The 19,096-nt window shown below is 36.7% G+C and overlaps 1 protein-coding gene across 8 annotated transcripts in view; it reads left to right on the top strand.

Moving 5' to 3' along the window:
* LOC114882855 overlaps nucleotides 1–19,096 on the top strand; it is a 129,831-nt gene that overhangs the window by 106,289 nt on the left and 4,446 nt on the right. For 6 of the 8 annotated variants that reach the window (XR_003790486.2, XR_003790485.2, XR_006830159.1 and 3 more), the window contains one exon: nucleotides 6,870–7,107. Coding sequence is in view for 2 of the 8 variants with exons in the window: in XM_029199963.2 (XP_029055796.1) it covers nucleotides 6,870–7,107 (238 nt within the window). In the remaining 6 variants the exon portion in view is untranslated. Of the gene's footprint in view, nucleotides 1–6,290; nucleotides 6,356–6,869; nucleotides 7,108–7,694; nucleotides 10,937–19,096 lie in introns of those variants that run through there. The other 2 variants (XR_003790487.2, XM_046288999.1) reach the window with 2 other exon arrangements.

The following is a 19,096-nucleotide window of genomic DNA, read 5'->3' as shown; positions in this document are numbered from 1 at the left end:
GCTTTAATTGTAACGAGAGGAACATAAATGAAATGTTTGTTAATTAATTCATGGAAACCTATTTTCTGCATTTTCATAGATTGCATTATTTTCTATTCATACATTTTAGCTTTCACGGTTCCACCTTTCAAATTCTTCCCTATTCACTTCAGATTATTTCAATTTCACGTTTTTTAATAATCATTTGTACTGGCAGGTTTATAAGTTTATTCATTTCAATTCGCCCATTCACAACAGCTACCTTTCAACTTTTTTTACGAAGTTAACAAGAAAAGACGCATGGTGATTCATTAACGATTGTACAAATTTCTCATTAATTATCACGAAAAAGCATTTAAACGGGATTAATTGCTGCAGTAGTAGATTACAATGCAAAATCAATTAGTAGCAGCGGCTGCCTTGGAAATTGGAAAAGAGAACCTTTCAAATTCGTTCGATTGTTCTTTTTATGATTCCTTTCTGCAGGAAAATTGCACTGTGTATGCAACCAAAATATTATACTAGGAAATACAAATGTAACGAGGTAACTCGTTTGTACAAATGCTCGCATTTCAAGCAACAAAACAACATATTATTATAAAATAATTGCAGCTGTTACGAAGAAAAGAAAAGAATTTGCAGTTCTACGAAAAGAACACATTTTTGAAATGAAAAATGTGACATGGACGTAAAAAAGGCAATTGAATCTTGTAATAATGAATTCATTAGATTTTTCTGGACAAGATTTTCTACAATTTCTAACTTATAAAATAAATAATTATTGAAGAAATATTTGCAGTCGAAATTTGAAAATTTTTAAGTGGAGGTACTCTAAATACCTGAAATATTAATATAATATTGAATGATACAAAGAATATTTTAATAAAAGAGTATTTTAATATTCCTCTGCTTCGCAATACAAAAGCTATTAAATAAATTCCCAACTTTTTATCTTCCTCTGTTATAGAGGAATAATTATAAATTATTTTCAGTATTGCTTTCAATTGAAATGTGAGCAATTGTTGATATAGAGATATTACACTTCTTTAATTATTTCGTATTTAATTTCTATAGTTATCATTTTCTACTTCCGTATCGCGAACAATACATTTTCATATTCAATATCACAATGCAATGCAAACGTTTACACGGTAGCATTCATACCAAATTACATATTATACGTAATGCTATATTGTATCGTGCTGTACTGTAATTAATCTTCTGTAGAATGTTGCCGCTTGAAAAGCAAACAGGATGCGATTTTATAAACAAAAGTGTCCGGATTATGAAACGCTTGGACAATAAAACATTTTCTGATAATGTTCATGTAGCAAACATTGAAATGCAGGGATCATTATAAAGTTAGTAGGAAGTAAGTGAATCTTATTTATTGAACACTGAACTTTTTAATAATCTTATTGGAATTATGGGATTTTAGAATTTTGAAATTTTGGGATTAAATTCATAGGTGAATTTAATTAAAATCTTCGGCTTTCAGTAGATTTACTCAACGATTCTTCCAACATAAAAAAGATTCTCCCTAATCTTCCCAAACAAGCAACTAAGCATGATAACATTCTTGAGAAGTGTTCCTTCTTGTAATCTCTTGCGACTAAGTAATGAATGCCTAGCTGATAAAGTCTCACTCGCACCGGCGGCGACCGCATCACTCTTCTGCGTGTGCTTCCAACTTCCTGTAAACCCAAATTATACACACCTAAATGATGGATGACTTCCTTCGTATTCCAAACACCATGAACCTGTTCTATTGGTCCAACATAGTTTACTTGGAACTTTCATTTGATAGCTATTGTTCAGATACGAAATTATGTGCAAAAACATCTTGCTTCCAGTGAAGCTAACTTCACAATATCATTATGACAACAAACTACGATAATTATTGTGGTAATCAGGGTGCTGGTCGTAAGATCTAGTGATGGAAAAATAAATTGTATTTTAGAATAGATGATATCATAGTAATTATGCAGAATAGGGTAGGCCTCACTGGGTTTAATAATTATAATCTAATACTTTTGCAAAAATTTGCATCATTTTTTAATCAAATTTATTTATTTGACACACAGAATTTTATGTCCTATTAATTTTGTACTATCATAGAAATATATTCTTTGATACATTCAATAATGTATTGCACAACAACATGCACAGATTTCATTACTTATAATACCATTCAAATTTGCTTGAAATTAGCACAACAAATTTACGTAACACCCAAACCAAAGTAGTAATTTGTATAATATATTCCGACCATTTATATTTTCATCATTGATTAAATTGAATAGCCAGCTGAATTTATATAAGTATACATATGAAATCTCTTAAATCAACTTAATATCCATGAAAATTAACGTATCTTTGCTGTGTTACAATACTTCATTGTTAAACAGAGTATAAAAAATTGATAAATTAATAATTATTCAACTTGTGTAATTAGTGGCCAAAATATGAGGGTACTCGTCAAATCGTACGGCAGAAATTGATCAAATTAAATGTGACATCGGTGGAAAAACTTTTAATAGGTTTAATCACTGTGATGGACTCTTCACAGTTAATCGGCAAAAAATTTGGAGTAGGGTGGGACACGTAGTCGTTAAGCGAGGAACAATTATCGAATGTGAATTGAAGTAGACACGAAGCTTGGAAGAACGAGTGTGGAAATCGGTTAACGAGGATACCTAATTAGAAAATCGACAAATATACTTTATCTTATTCTTCACCCTCCGAATTTGAAACTTTGATAATTTGGAAATTTGGAGTTTCTGAACTTTGGAAGTTTAGAATTTTGGGACTTTAGAAGAATGAAATTTCGAAATTTTTGAATTTTTAAGCTTTGGAGCTTTGAAATTTTTGCATCACAGAACTTAGAAATTCTGAATTAAATTCTCAAATTACGACTGCGACTTTTATGCAAATTATAATGATTAATCTTCCAAGACTGTTGGAGCGACAAACTTGGCTACGATTTACAATCGACCTTTCTATCCTTTTGACGGTGCTAAAATGCTATTTCTTGGGCACCGATGCGAGACTGAATTAAGTCCTCGAAAGCCGAATTAACGGAGCATAGAGAACGCGTGGTGTCACGCGCACACGTACACCCCCGCACACGCGTGAGCGCAACCTCGCATACTACACGCTATCAGCGTTAAAACGTTGGAATTAACATAGCTCTCGCGTTTGTGCTACAATGGAATTAATTCCCGGGAGTTGTTGGGCTCGACTAACGAGTTTATACCAAGATCGCGGAAGGAACGACGAACGCCCTTACTCCTTTCGAAGCGTTCTATCGCACACCTCTTACCACCCCACCGCACCTCCTTCGCTTCTCTATTGTTTCTGTTCTCGATGTTCTTTCAACACAGTTTTACTCCCCATTTTCAGCATAATTGTCGAGGTAATCGAAGATTTACAAAAGTGCTGACATGAAATGAATTAACCCTTTTCTGTGATATCTCAAAGATTTCTCTTATTCCCTTTTATTTCGTATGCAATTAAATATTTTTGTCTCGTCTGTCCTTCAAGAAAATTATATTATAAAGGATAGTAAATTACAAATCCAAAATTGAACGATCCAATAGAATGATTTCATTCTTTTTACGAGCAATTACTGAAAAGTAGTTTTGATCAAATTCATTCCGCTCCACAATTTCCTTTATTCTTCGTGCTCCTCTTCTCCTCTTCGCGTTCCTATTTTCTATCATCGTCTATCTAGAAATAGAGGAAAGTGGTACAGCGTCTCCCTCGCTCCTTCTATTGAACGAAAACGGAAGGAAGTCATGGTTTCACGCGTGACGCTTCCAGATTTCTTGGGACGCGGTATATCCAATAAATCATTCGTTTTCGACGTAAACGCTTGCAATCTCTAAATATGATTTCGCAACTGGTGGAATCTGATCGAATCGAGGCGGCTCGATGAGCATTTTATTCGATGGGGAAAGTCGACAGATGATAGGAGAAATCGTAGCCTCGTCGTCATATTTTGAAATCGAAAAACGCCCGGTTTAGTGATTCGCTTTTAGGATTCAATAACTTCATTTTTTATACCCAATAAATCTTTTATTGTAAAATAGAAACACTTATCTAAACGTTACAAGTGAATACACAGACATTTTAACTCTCTGATGGCGAACCATGGAGAGAGCCAGAATTTCAATTCACTTCTGCATTTAGTTAAAATAAATTAAAGCTCCCTTTTCTTTATTTAATCGTTACACGAATGCTAAACGAAGCAAAGTTTCCACGAGAAGTTCGGTAAACGATAAGTATCGAAAAAAATTGGCTAAAGAAACAGGTCGGAAACGAAGTCACTGGTATGTAGCAATAAGCGCATTCCGGAAGAAGGAGATTCATCCGTTCACGGATTACGCCGGAACAGATTCTCTATTTCCAAGGCGGGTAGGGCTCGATGATACGTCGAATGGCTTTGCTTCCTTCCCCTGAACCAGGCTAAATTGCGTCTGTCAAATCCGCTCTGTAAGTCTTTCCTCGATATTACGGATTCCGTAAGCGACACGGAGAAACCAGAAGCGATGCCGTGCAATTGCTCGCGACCAACCTTCCCGCAGAGAAAACGCTTTCGTTCGGTTTGCTCGTTCTTACAATCAGCATAACATTCCTTCCGGCGTCGCTGTCAAACCTTGAATCGGATTACCCGAGCCTCGTTCCGACCTAACATCCAACTTCGACACGTGCATCGGTTGCTTGCCACGGGCCTGATCCCGCAGTCACGCGGAAAAGTTTCAATGAGACCCCCGTCGAATCTGCCGAAAGTTTCTTCGGGAACAGGCTATTATCCTCGTGATAGGGGGGATCATTTCTATGATGACACCGGTGGATGTAAGTGTCATGTAACGTGACTTTTAGGTTTCAAAAATATTTTTATTTCATTCTATCGTTATTAACTTCGAATTTTCAAATTCTGTACTGAAAAATTGAAGTTACTACCTATAAATTATTAAAAATAAATTAAAAACAGAAAAGGCACCGAGTTAATTTGTCCGCCTAATATAATTATATAATTCATATTTCTTGGGAGAAATGAAAATAAGAAACACTTTTCCTTTGTTAGAAAGATATCTCTCCTTTTTCATTTCATTTGAACAGAAGAAATCAATTCATTTATTCGCGTCGATATTATAAGTTCATTTGCATTTTTAAATTTCTGATGGCACAGTGATCCCATGATGAAAATAGTCGAATAAATTTTTCAGACGAAGAAAACACGGGGTCTCTTCTTCGTTTGTTCTTGCTGCAGGGTTAAATGCGTTCATTCGACCATGGGGCAATGCGACCCTATGAAAGCGAGATTCATGCAGCTCTTTGATCCCACCTTTACCTATATATTTTCCTCGAATGTAGTCTGCACACGATTCCTGAAGCAAATAAGAAAGATATTTTCCTCCTTTCCGTTCGTATTTTTATTGCATTTGTTAAACGATTGCTGTATTTTTCCTCGGAATTCAAGAAAAATATCACTTTGAAGAATTTTCAAGCTTCTTAAATCTCAACAAACATTAGAGTTTGTTTCTTTTTTTACTAATCACAGAAAAATTCTATCAACAGATTATTATTTTTTAAACAAAACATATTCATAGTATTTCTTAATGCATAAAACATTGAAATAAGAGAATAGAATATTGAAAGATGATAGAAATGAGACGATATTTTTAGTCTTTCTATTTTTCATTTTTAAAAAATGTCACGTAGCTCGGGCGAAAATTCAACAACGTGCGCCAGAATTTTTCAATTTTGTTCAACAAATAGTAGCGATGTTTTCACAGATCCAAGGATTCAGGGATAAGAGAGATCACTGGACGGGAAGTCTTCTGAAGGAATCACTTTCCGGAAGAGAAACAATATTACCTTTCTCTTCGACTCGTTCACACGTTCAACTTTCATCACGGCTAAATCTACTTATTACTTTTTCTTAGAACAGTCTTCAAATTTATTTCATTTCAAAATATTCATATAAATCTATTTCCTTGTTTCTATCCTTTTTACAAATATCACAAATTAGCTTTACTATTTAATTAGGATCTGATCAAGTTAGTATAATTATTTCAGAGGAACCTAAGGAGGCGTGGTTACAAGGTTTCACATAGTCGTCAGGTATGAAAGGGGTTCTCGGGTAGACCGGCGTGAGACTGAAATTAATTTGTTTTCAGTTAATTTCGGCTTCGGTCAGACCACCCTGATTGCTTCGAAGATTGTTTAGTCTAACGGTGTTCGGTACACAAGCTTACATAAATAGACACTTCCATAAAGTGATTATTAATTAGAATGGGATTACAACTAATTACGAAGAGTAAATTGAATGATTTCAATATTCCACTCCGTGGGATATCGTCTGGAAAAAGTACGATATTATAATAGCATTCAACTGGATCCCTTTTGATTCAGTAATTAGGAGAAACTCAATATTTTTGCATAATGATGTGTGCCTTGTTAATTAATATCTTTTTATAATTTTTCTGATCTATATCCTTAATTAATTACCTAATTAACTAATTATCTCTATTATGAAAAATTCTTTGATATCGAAAGGAACATAATAAACCAATAATAATTTTTTAAAATATTCTTCAAGTTTCTTTTTTTAGTAAATTTCCTATAATGAGCTTCATGATAATTTTCCAAGTCAAATTTTATGCAACTAAAATGTACGTCAGGTATGAAGGGTTGACAATTTTGATGGGTTCTCAGGGCCGCGTTTGAACCATGAAACTGTTAAAATAAGTACACAATTACAGGATCTTCTAAATTCACCTGACACAATTACAAGACGATCCTTCGACCAAAGCAACGCGATATCCTTTGTCGCCTCGAAGGATAATGCTTTTAACTACAGCGAGTAAACTTTTTATTTCCAGGTGATATACGAGGAGAATCCAGTATGCTCTGCGCGGATTAAACGAGCTGGATCGGTCGGCGTCGTCAATGGACTTCGTTTCGAGGGTCCTTTCATTATCCCAGGAACACGGGCCTGGCCTCCGTCGAAGTTGTTCGCGCTGGCAAAGGGAAGAGGACAGAGGCGAGGCTTGGCGAGGAAGGGGGTGTGTAAGAGCGTGCGAGGAAAGAAACGAACGCCGAGGGATGAAAAGGGGGAAGGTGAGCATTAGAAGAAACAAAAGGGGTATTTTCGTGGTGGTGAAATAGAGAGGAGCAGACTTTTCTCCTCTCGCGAACGTATAACCACCTGAGCCACCTTTATGCGCACGCGGTCTCCAAGGATTAATGTTGCACGGCACGTTGCCAAAAATGGACCGGCTGACCCGTGGGATAGCTGCCATTTTAACTCTTTCGATGCTGTAACAAAAATCCATCAACGAGCTTGGTATTATTATACATACAGTTACTGACGATAATAATTTATCTTTTAGAATTAGAAAATCTTCTAAAATATTTCATAAAAATTTCTCTCAACCACATCATTATTTACTTTCTAAGAATAATTTCTCTACTCCGAATTATCTCGTTTCTCCGTTTACTCCTCCGGCTGGGTCATCCGGAGTATCGACCAATTGGACGCAGCTAATACTTGGAAAAGTTCTCGTTCCGGAAATTCTTGAAATTCGTCAAGGCGAGGGTCGGCAACAAATTAATTTCGGTTTCACGCGGGCCCCGTACGAAATGAGTTTCAGATAGATTCCGCCTCCTGGAGGCTTCGTAAAATAATAACTTTACGGTACCGACAGAGAGGTAACCGGTGGATGAGACGTTCCCAGGCGAAGAAAAGGTCGTTCCAGACGGAGAGGGAAGAGCCGTGTCGTGAGGTGAAAGAATAGAAACTAAAATAGTCTTCTCAACGGCAAACGGAGAAAAACTCATTCCGCCTGCTCGCCCGCAGCCCGGAGCTGCTCCATTGTGAGACGACCAAGTATTGTGTAGTTCGTAGTAACCGTGGGCCACTGTCGTTCTCCCTGGTCCGTCCTTCTCCCTCGCCAACCTTTCCTTTCTTTCTTTTAACGTACTTGTTTCTTCCCTCCGTCGTTCTTTCCTGGAATTTCCCTGACTTTCCACGTCACGGATGTTTCGTTCTCATCATCGCCGTGACAGTTTTCAGAAATCGTTGACGGCTAAGGTGAAATAACTCGGTGACGCGATTGAAAGAACTTATCATTCAGGAACGTAGAAAATGAAAAATAGAAAAAATACTTGCATTTAAATTTGAAGCTTAATTTCTTTAATGTATTTTCATTTCTTTTTTTTCTTTCCCGAGAAATAGTTTCGGGAAATTGTTCGACGATTCAGTCGACTGACAAGGTAGTGGATGCCGAACATTAAAATCGGTGGGAAGAAAACGCGGTATAGCGAGAACGGTGTTCAAAGGAGAGTTCAGGCTTGGTGGAAGAAAGGAGTTTCGAGCGGAGCCGCAATATTTGGGATATGAGTTCGGTTTCTTTTTTAGTTTCTGTTCTGCTCCGGGATTTTTACCTCTTTTCGTATCGCCGTGCGGCTCAATGCACCCCGCGACGCTCCAGTTCTGCGTTATTAAATCGAATTTCCGTGGAAAAGTCAAAAGATGAAGGAAGAAAGCGTCGCGTCGTGCAAGCTTGCGCTAAGTTTTTCGTAACGAGATATTTCATTCCTTGAAAATTTCTTGTTCAAAAGTTTGTAGCTGGTTTTAATCCGAGATCAGTAAATGCAATGTTTAATAGACCTCGCAAAAATAGAAAAATAGAAAAATAGGAAAATTGACTATGCAAAACATTTAAGTAATAACTTTTTTCTTTTATTTATTACACCTAGTATCCAAAAATATTTTTAGCATATTTGTTTTCGAATTCAATAGTTTCAAGAAACGTGTCGGAGATGATTTTCAACGAAAAGTCGAAATTCTCCGAATACCGTTTTCTCATTTCCTCATCTACTTCTTGCAGTCACTCATCCTCTGCTTGGCCACCGTCGCAACACCCTCGATCGTCCTGAAACGCTCTTAGCTCGAAGCAGGGAGGAAGTTTTTTTTAGAATCCCGCCGGGAAATTAAAAGTACTCCGGGTCGATGACAGTCCTCCTTTCGTTAATGTAAGGTCTAGCTTTATTGGAATATTTCATTAACAATGGAACTTTTACAAGATCGAAGCGAGTTGCTCGAGGAAACGAAGCTCGGCTATTGGTTCATAGTTCATCGATAGCCGCCGGGTAAATAGAGGCGGATAATTGGTATCGATTAATTATTTACACCCAACGATTTCTACCTGGGACCCAGACCATTATTAATTAATTGGTTAATTGGTGGTCATGGTAATGTTCCCTATCAATTTTTCAGCTCCTATTAATTTGAATAAAGAAACAAATATTTAGCATCCTTGCTGCTCTACTTTAGTTTAATAAAAATATTTCTTTCACTATTTTACTATTTTTCTATTTTTCTACCCCTCTTGCAATGATAAAAATTAGAACACCCATATTTTGTAAGCTGATTTTTTATTATAATTTATTTTGTTTAACTCTCGTATAATGGATGGAAATTCGATGTAACGAAAACGCTATTTTCAACTAATATTATTCGTGTAAATTGCAGTTTTCATGGCAAAATACACGTTGCACCGACAGAATCCGTATAATTTGAATTCATAAGCTTCAGACCTCGATACTACATCCATAAATGTTTTAAAACCCTGTTTTGTCATTGGGATTAGCACATAAATGAGCTTCATGATTGTACAATGCCTGGTCTAATAGCATAAGAGCCTCCCCGTCATTAATGGGGTGCCACCGCGTCTCCCATCGCAAGCGCCATGTCGAACTATGCATCACATCCGACCTACAATCCATAACATCTCAAATTTCATAAATGAAATGTATATCATTTGAATTAATTACACGTGTCACTCTTTGGTTAATATCATCAGTTAAATAAACCTTAATAAATATAAGGGTCATTATAATTAAAGCCGATATAATTAAGCCTTTCGACCACTTTTTAAAGCAGAATAACATTTTTAAAATTGGGACAGACACTTTTTTTTTAATGAAAAATTATTTCGCCTAGTATATTAGCTGAAGTCGTCATTAATATATCTGACAAATTTTCCCGCAAAAATAAATGTTTATGCAAAAACAAGATTATCGTGTTAACATCTACGTAGAGAGAATATCGAGGCGCGGGAATGAGATCAGATCGAACGATCGAAATTTCGTTCGACGCTTCGATACATAAGCGTAATATATTTCAGCTGCTCTATAGGCAGGATTCCGAAAATTGTGGACATTCGTTTCAGCGGCGCGACGTATCTGCTTAATCGCTAGTTTTAAAGATTTATCGATGGAACGGCCGATCCGTTTCGCTATCCGAAATCATTTTTCGATTGATTATCGCTGTCTGCCTTTTTCCCCGATCTTTCTCTCTCGGCTCGAACGTCGACGAAAAATGTTTCGTGACCGTTCGTCGCCTGACCAACCTCATATCTACCATCTCGTTATAGAAAAAAAAAACCGTGGAATTTTCAACGCTCGAATAAAACTGACTAAAAAATATCACAGAAAATCCCTGCTTCCTAGATTTTTCTGTAGAAAGATTTTCCTGGTTATCGTACTTTTGTTAGATCAGTTTTTGATAGAACAATTGTATAAATTAAGAGTAAATTAATATGTATCAAACAAAATAAGGTATTTCTTGGAATAAATTTTTAAAATAGTCGGTATTGATTTAAAACATGATTTATTTTCCATGAATACAGAAAGACATAAATTCGACACGAATAATCACATAAGAGAGGGTTATTCGTTCACGCAAATTTATACATGATTGATCACCGTCGGAATCGTAATTTTTCTGCCAATAGCGAACGTGATTATCGAAAGAAACGTAGATTGCGATAGATCGTAACTATTTCGCGGTTGTGGTCTCCGTCACATCGCGATGAGATTCTACAGCGTTCATCCGACACTTCTGAAACAACCTATTTTGTTTATCGACGATGGATGGTCCGACGGCAGAATTTTAATTATCCGCGGCTCTTCGTTCGACCAACCTTGGACGAGTTACCGGCCTCGTTATTATCGTCGTTGGTGTCCTCGAGGGTGTTCCAAGGATCAATTCGTGTGTTGGCCGCGGTGCTCAAACGCAGACAGAGATTTTTCAACGACTTTTCCATTTCTTCCCGAGTCACCCTGCTCTTGCCAGCGGTCACCGCCAAGTTTCTTGCATCCTCCAACGACTCCTCGAGGATGTCTGCCAGAACCGACGATAGAATCGCCTCCGCCTTTTTCGATATTATGTACGTCCGGTCTGTGCGATTCAAACATGGTAAAAATGGTGTAAAGAAAATTTAATTCTTCTGCTTTTTATCAATATTCACAATAGACGTAAAATTAAAATATCACTAACAGGCTTCGTTGTTGGAAATCTATTTCTAGATCTCTAAAGCACTTAGGATATTTTATATATAATATCGCTTAGGATGAAAAACCATATTTAACTTCAAATATATGGTAGATAATAGGATTGTCGATCAGCCAACTATACTGAAACTTTTTGTCTAACATTTAATGTTGGATTCCCAGAAGTGTACCCACGGATAAGATTCAGATAGCATGGAAAAAAGAGCGAATCTGGGGCAAAGAATTCGATTTACGAAGATAGGCACTTTGGGAAAAGTTCTTGAAAGCGAACAGATCAGAATTATCATTTGGTTCGTTCACCTGGAACTGTTGCGGATTACCTTAATCGAAATGACTCTCGGAGAAATGGTAGAAGTAGAATTTTGGAATTTGAAAATTTTTAGAATCTGGAATTTTGGCATCTTGAAATTTGAGAATTTGGAAATTTCAGAATTCTGAATTCCAGAATTTTGGAATTTTGCTCCTTCTGATATTATAGAACACAGATTGATAGTTGAATTTTGGTTGGCCCACCCTGTATACTGAACAGAGGGACGATTCTGTTTCCCTCGAATCGAAATGCTTTCGACGATTTTCAATCGCAATTGCGATGCTAACCTTAACTCGCGGAGACAGTGTGTCGCGTACACATAGGTGTGGTTGTCTCTTTATAGGCGTGGGTGTATCTCATTTCGTAAAGTGCGGGACCACTTCGGTTTCACACCCTTCCACCAGCATCACCACTCTTCTACCCCCTACCCTCATTTTATCGTGATTTTCAGTTCTCCCGTTCTACGTTTGTCCTGGCAGCCACTTTGTTGTGCATTTCCCGCTATCTTACTCGACATCTCGTTTCCAACAAAATAATCTGATACCTCTCTTTCGAAACGATGGCTCGAAGAATTTTGTAAAACATAAATAAAATAATTTTTAACAGAAAATACAATTTTAAGTTATTCAAAATAGAATATAGAATTTTAGTTTAGAATTATATAGAATTTTAATTATTTAAAAAGAGACAAATTATCATTTAAAAAAAAAAAAAGAAAATGCGAACCAAGGATTTGAACCGAGGACCTTCAGATTGTAAGTCATGTGTTTAACCACGGAACGGATCCATGACTCGTAATCTGAAGGTCCTCGGTTCAAATCCTTGGTTCCCAAAAATATTTTTTTTTTTTATGATAATTTTTATGTAATAGTTATTCAAAAAGAGACAAATTATCAGTAAAAGAAAAAATAAATGTTAGGAACCAAGGATTTGAACCGTGGATCTCTAGATTGCGAGTTGTATGTGCGAGTTTGTCATACTTCAGAATGTAAGGAGTAACTAACTGTAATTGTTAATATCTTTTAAACAATTAGCCGTCTGTCCCGAAAATATAGGCGTGTTCAGCTCGACGAGCTCTACAAACTGGCAAAATTTCATTAATAAGTGAGTGTAACACTTACAATTAGATAGTTCCCCTTGTTAGACCTTCTTCTGGGGTGGTTCAGGCCCCTTAGAAATTATAGAATTTTAGAAACTTTTTCTATAATTCAAACAAAGTATCATTGAAGCTTTTACAAATTACATTACTGCTAATTAACCTCCAAACACTTCATGTATGCAAAATATGGTTCTTTTAAAGTCTATAAAAATTCTGATATATCGATTCTATTTAAAAATACATCTTCATTATCTCTGTTAAACACTAACGTCATTTTACTATCTTTAGAATTCTTTAACATTATTAGTAAAGTTCAAACCTCAAAAGGTCAGTATGTTACAATGGTATTTTCGCTTACTTGTACGCCTTTTTATTTTGGAACGATTATTTCTGGTCCGTTTGGGATAATTCTTCCGCCGCATACTTTCAAATAAAAATTATTCCCCGTCAAAGCATACTGCGCGATATAATTATTTATAAAAACTCTATGAATTTTTATATTCCTACATGTGGATCAAAACAGCGTACTGTTTAATCGATTTGTGACTGAGTTCATAATAGAAAAATAGAATTTTTCATAGATACTTTAGAATAGGGTGGGCAGAAAAATTTTCTTCGCCATTTTTTTTATTAATCCATAGACAAAACATTAATCCTTGGAGACTTTAAAAGTACAAAGAAAAGGAATTTATCGAAGCATGAAACATAGAGTGGAAAATGTTTATCGCGTATATGCCGTGCAGTATTAAAATCGTAGTCACGTAAACGTTCCTATTCGTCGACGTGAGGTTGCACCTTAGTGGAAGCTAAAGAGATACAATTTTTCCTGCGAACATTCGCATATACGTGTCTAAAGTCTCCAGTAAGAGAATAACGACGCTTTCAAATAAATGTAAAATTTATGCTCGATACGTTCAAGAAAAACGTTAAAATAAAATAATTTATTGCTATTGCTTGACATTTATTTCCTCTCTGTGTTCTTTTCAAATTTCCATACATCTCTTCAAATGTTATTTCATTTTATTCAGAACGAAATTTCAATTTTTTGAACGAGTTTATCAACCAACAGGATCCTCGAAGGTTTAATAGCCCCGGTGTCCTGGATATCTTAATCCGCTCCTGCATCAGACGCAATTAGTTACTTTCGAACAGTCGTCGTGTTTGCGATGAGAAAGTTTTTTGGTAAAATTGCCGGAAAGGTAGAGGAGGGGTCGATGTCGTAAAATTTCACGGTGGTGCACGCCATATCCCTGATATTCCCGATTCCGAAAGTCCCGTCGCGGCTTCGATCCCCGCGGGGCTTTCAAGCTTGACAACGCTCTTACTTTTTCGCGTATCGACGTCGCGTTCGACGAGAATTTTTCTCTGTACAACCCCTTTCCCCTCGGAAACGATACAAATTTTTGCAAGCACAGTCGAACGATTCGCGTCAATGAACAGATAAATCTCTTTCGAGCCAGGTTGCAGCCACGCAACGAGCGAGAATTTACGAGCGTGACGATTCAAAGACGTTGCTGCTTGAAATTTTGATGAGATTCCGTGCAACCTTGTTACCCGGTACTAGTTACAGAATCTTAAACGAGATTCAGGAGCGTGGACTGAGAAAAGAAAGGTTTTTTAGAAAATAATAGTCATGGAGATATTTAAATATTTTTTATTGTAAATTATTTTACAATAATTCTTTATAAATATTTCATGCCTCGTATTTCCGTGTTCCGCCAATTACATAGACGTATGGTGGTAATATTCATTATTTCATTCGGGTTCGTGATTCAATATTAACTCGTCATTATGAATTAGTTACCAATATGAAAATTATGTATGGAGAACGTTTCGGTTCAATAATCCAATCGACTGATCCTATTTCTCCGCATTAATTTTCCGTCAGCAGTTAATTTATTTAAATCAGAATTAAAATTATATTAACTTCTGTAAGCAGCTCAGATAATTAATCCTGAAACAATTGTAAAATATTTTTAATATTTCCACGGGTATTTCTTTTTATATTGAAAACACTTTTGTTTAAAAATATTCTTTCCTATCTTCGAAAACAGAGAAGTTATTATACATAGATAGCTTGTTGAGGTACTTCCAGTACAACAACGAACAACCGACTCTGTTTATGAAACTTTTCATACCGCTCTGTGCAGTAACAAATGCGGCTCCTCAGTTGTAAAAACGTATCGTAAAAATCCGAGCATCGTACCGGGAACAATATCGCGATGTTTCCGGTTTGAACGTAACATTGTTGATGCAAAATTCGTTCCAGGCCTTTGTTGAAAGCTGCTTCCGTTTCATGGTCACCAATACGGACTGCAGTTAGTAGAAATTCCTCCTTTATTAACCCTTGGATGGTACAGAAACTTTGTCGAACAAATGTATTATTTAAAGTTGAAATTTAATTTTTCAAATTAAAATTATTTATCCTCTACAGGAGATTTCAGTTCCTTTCTTATTCTATGAGTAAATAAAAACAAAATGAAAATAAAATACATTAGATTCTCATAATATTGGCGCAGTCTAAGCTCTCATTTGTAGAGGAACATTAAATAGCTCGTGTGATAATATAACAAGGGTCTACTATAAAATATTAGTATAATTCTATTAAGTTATTTAATTAATTTTATCTTAAATTTTAAACCTAACGCAAAGGGTTTCGTAAATAAGTTTGGGATAGCTTAATTGGCTAACATTATATAGGAAGTTCTGGTTTTAAATCGTGGCAGAGCAATCCGAGCAATCAATTCTTCTTTCCTTTCCAGTAATATTTCACTCATTGTGAATTCTTGCGCGCTAGATTTACGAACTCGGAAATCCTGAAACGGCTTCGATTGCAGCTGTTTTTCAATGTTCATGCTCTCTCCGATAGATCTATCCATTGACATTTTCAATAGAAAGTCCAATGAATTGCCAAGTCAGTCAATAGTGTTTAAATAGCTACACCAATTTCTAGTAAATTCGTAACTTCATAAACGGAATGCTAATGCACATATAAGTTTATATAATAATTAATTATAGCTAGTTGCTTTTGATATCAGGAGTGGGGGCTCCAGACGCCATTGCATGCAGCCTAAAAAGTGGCCGACACAGGGTACGACCCCCGGTGTCGGTCATATGCAAGGTACTCTAGATTGGCACCTATGTGCCAAACGCGGGGGGCTCCGGCGTACCATATAAGGTCCCGGAGCACTCCTTTAGCGTCAATGTTGGTCGCCGTGGCGTTTTAGTCAGTAGCAATCTGACACTCCCCCGCCGTCCTCCCCCAAGGGACGGTGGGGAGTCTTATGCAAGATTTCCCCACATTAAAAAAAAAAAAATCATCCCTGCATTCCTTACATCCCTGCATCGTCTACATCCCTATATTCCCTACATTCCTTACATCCCTCCACCCTTTACATCTGTCCATTCCTTACATCTCTCCTTTCTTTATATCTCTGCATCCCTTACACCTCAGCATCCCTTTCCTCCTATGCCTTATACCTTTGCATCCCTTTCATCCCTGCATCCCTTACACCTCAGCATCCCTCTCCTCCTTCTATGCCTTATACTTTTGCATCCCTTACATCCCTTCATCCCTTATGCACCTTACCAGAGATTTGAAAATCGTGATAAATTTAGTTCCTTTTTTAAAAACCAGATGGCGCTGATTCGAGGTCGAAATTTTAGTTCACATTTTTGCCGCTAGAGGGCCAAAATTGCTACTTGATTTAGTTCCTTTTTTAAAAACCAGATGGCGCTGATTCGAGGTCGAAATTTTAGTTCACATTTTTGCCGCTAGAGGGCCAAAATTGCTGCTTGATTTAGTTCCTTTTTTCGAAACCAGATGGCGCTGATTCGAGGTCGAAATTTTAGTTCACATTTTTGCCGCTAGAGGGCCAAAATTGTAGCTTGATTTAGTTCCTTTTTCAAAAACCAGATGGCGCTGATTCGAGGTCGAAATTTTAGTTCACATTTTTGCCGCTAGAGGGCCAAAATTGTAGCTTGATTTAGTTCCTTTTTCAAAAACCAGATGGCGCTGATTCGAGGTCGAAATTTTAGTTCACATTTTTGCCGCTAGAGGGCCAAAATTGATGCTTGATTTAGTTCCTTTTCTTGAAACCAGATGGCGCTGAATCGAGGTCGAAAATTTAGTTCCAATTTCCGGCGCTAGAGGGCTCAAAATTTATGTCTGGGATGTCTGGAATGTAAGGGATGCAAAGGTATAAGGCATGGAAGGATGTAAGGGATGCTGAGGTGTAAGGGATGCAGAGATATAAAGAAAGGAGAGATGTAAGGGATGCAGGGATGAAAGGGATGCTGTGGTGTAAGGGATGCAGAGATATAAAGAAAGGAGAGATGTAAGGAAGGCGGAGATATAAGGGATGTAGGGATGTAAGGAATGCAGGGATGTGAATATTTTTTTTTTTTTTTAACGTGGGGAAATCTTGCATAAGACCCCCCGCCGTCCCCTGGGAGAGGGCGGCGGGGGGTGTCAGATTCCTACTGACTAAAACCCCACGGCGACCAACATTGTCGCTAAACGAGTGCTCCGGGAACTTACGTGTTATGCCGGAGCTCCCCGCGCTTGGCACATAGGTGCCCATATCCGGTACCTTGCGTGTGGCCGACATCAGAGATCGCACCCTGTGTCGACCTCTTCTTGGGCTGCATGCAATGGCGTCTGGAGCTCCCACTCCTAACGCCATTTGCTTCCGAATTTCTACGCTTAATATTATTATAATATTGTAATTAAAAATGTTAATATAATATAATATAAGATCTGATTTCAATTCTAAGAATAAAATTATTATTTTTCTTTTTTAGAATATAAATCACCTACTGACCGTGGCGAAAGCTACTAATTATTCTCATCATAACCTAATGACCGTCATTAAGACGTTATCCTTAATAAGACCACCAACGTCCGACAGAAACGAATTACTTCGTACGAGTTTCTAATTAAATTCGTATATTAGTCTTTCGTTAGAATGAGCGATGCGTAGGATCCACGGGGTGCCCATAGGGTCTACGACAAAAAAGAGCAGCCAGCGAAATGGAAACTATAAGATAAAATGAAAGAAGCAGTCTCGAGACTTTGCGCTTTTCTTATTCCTGTATATACTTACCTACTACCTTCTTATTAAATTTCCAAATCAGCGGCCACGAAATATTTCACCCTTGGGTCTGAACATATTTTTCCATTTGTTTATTATTCCAAACATCCTTTCATTAAATTAACTTAATAATAATTTTGCTCATTTAAGTCTCCATTGAATAAATTTTTAGAACTATCTCTTGAGAACGATTATCAGTAATATGCATGCAAATTGCTGGTACCATCCCCTAATTACATTAATCTTGAAATATGTTATAATTATTGCCCTAAGAAAGGGTAGAAAAGTTTTGCAAAGTTGCAAAGTTCGTACCGGTTAATCGTGGAATTCGTTCCCTTCGAAGGGAAGACATGTCATGTGCTCGGTTCCAGCAAGAAAAATTTACGAGGCTCCAAAATGTTAGGGCGTCCGTCATAAATTCCCGAACGAGCACGAAAGAACCGACTCTATATCAACGAGTTAGTGATAAGACCCTGGAATATAGTTTAAGGGGTTATTGGTATCCAGAATATTTGTTGAAATACCCAAATATATGAAGGAGAAAAGAATTTCAAAAATTTCTTATAAAAAAGCAAATCAATCTATTAAATAATTTCAACTATTTATCCTAAATCATCAATACAGCAATGAATCGGATAGACCTTAGATTCTAGAGCTTTTTAATTTTCCTTCATGCATTTATTTGAAATTAATAGATCAAACACTCTGTGCAATTATTTTCTGTTTGCTACATCGGGTAGCAAACCATGTATAAACAGTGTCAAATTACCCTAACACCTCTGACGACCCCGTTGTTCGTCCACTGACGAAAGACCCTGTTTGAGAGATATAGTGGCTTGTATACCCCAAACTATCGTCCGAGAATGCTTCTAGAGAATCCGTCTCTGTCACCTATACATAGATAACGAGCTACTGAAGGGCCTATTGAAACGATCAATGTGTCTCGAAACCATAGAAATTTATTATAATCAACAATTTCAATGTCTATGTCACTATATTACACTTTTAGAACGAGAGAAATAAAATAGCAATTTTTTTATAAACATATAACAGTTAATTACCGAATAAAGAAGTGAAAATTTTTATTTAGGCTTTATTAGCATGATGATAATTACTTAGAAAATGTGAATGTACAAATGTAAAGTACAAAATTACATTAAAATTGGGGCTCTCTCCATGGTCCGCTGACCGAGGGTTAATTACTTAATGAGAGCTAACCCTTTCGATCCTCTTCAATCAATTTGTACA

The sequence above is a fragment of the Osmia bicornis genome, chromosome 15 (genome assembly GCF_907164935.1).
Source record: "Osmia bicornis bicornis chromosome 15, iOsmBic2.1, whole genome shotgun sequence".
In the NCBI taxonomy this organism is placed as follows: domain Eukaryota; kingdom Metazoa; phylum Arthropoda; class Insecta; order Hymenoptera; family Megachilidae; genus Osmia; species Osmia bicornis.
The sequence above is the reverse complement of the archived record's forward strand: the minus strand, read 5'-3'. Positions and strand labels throughout refer to the sequence as shown.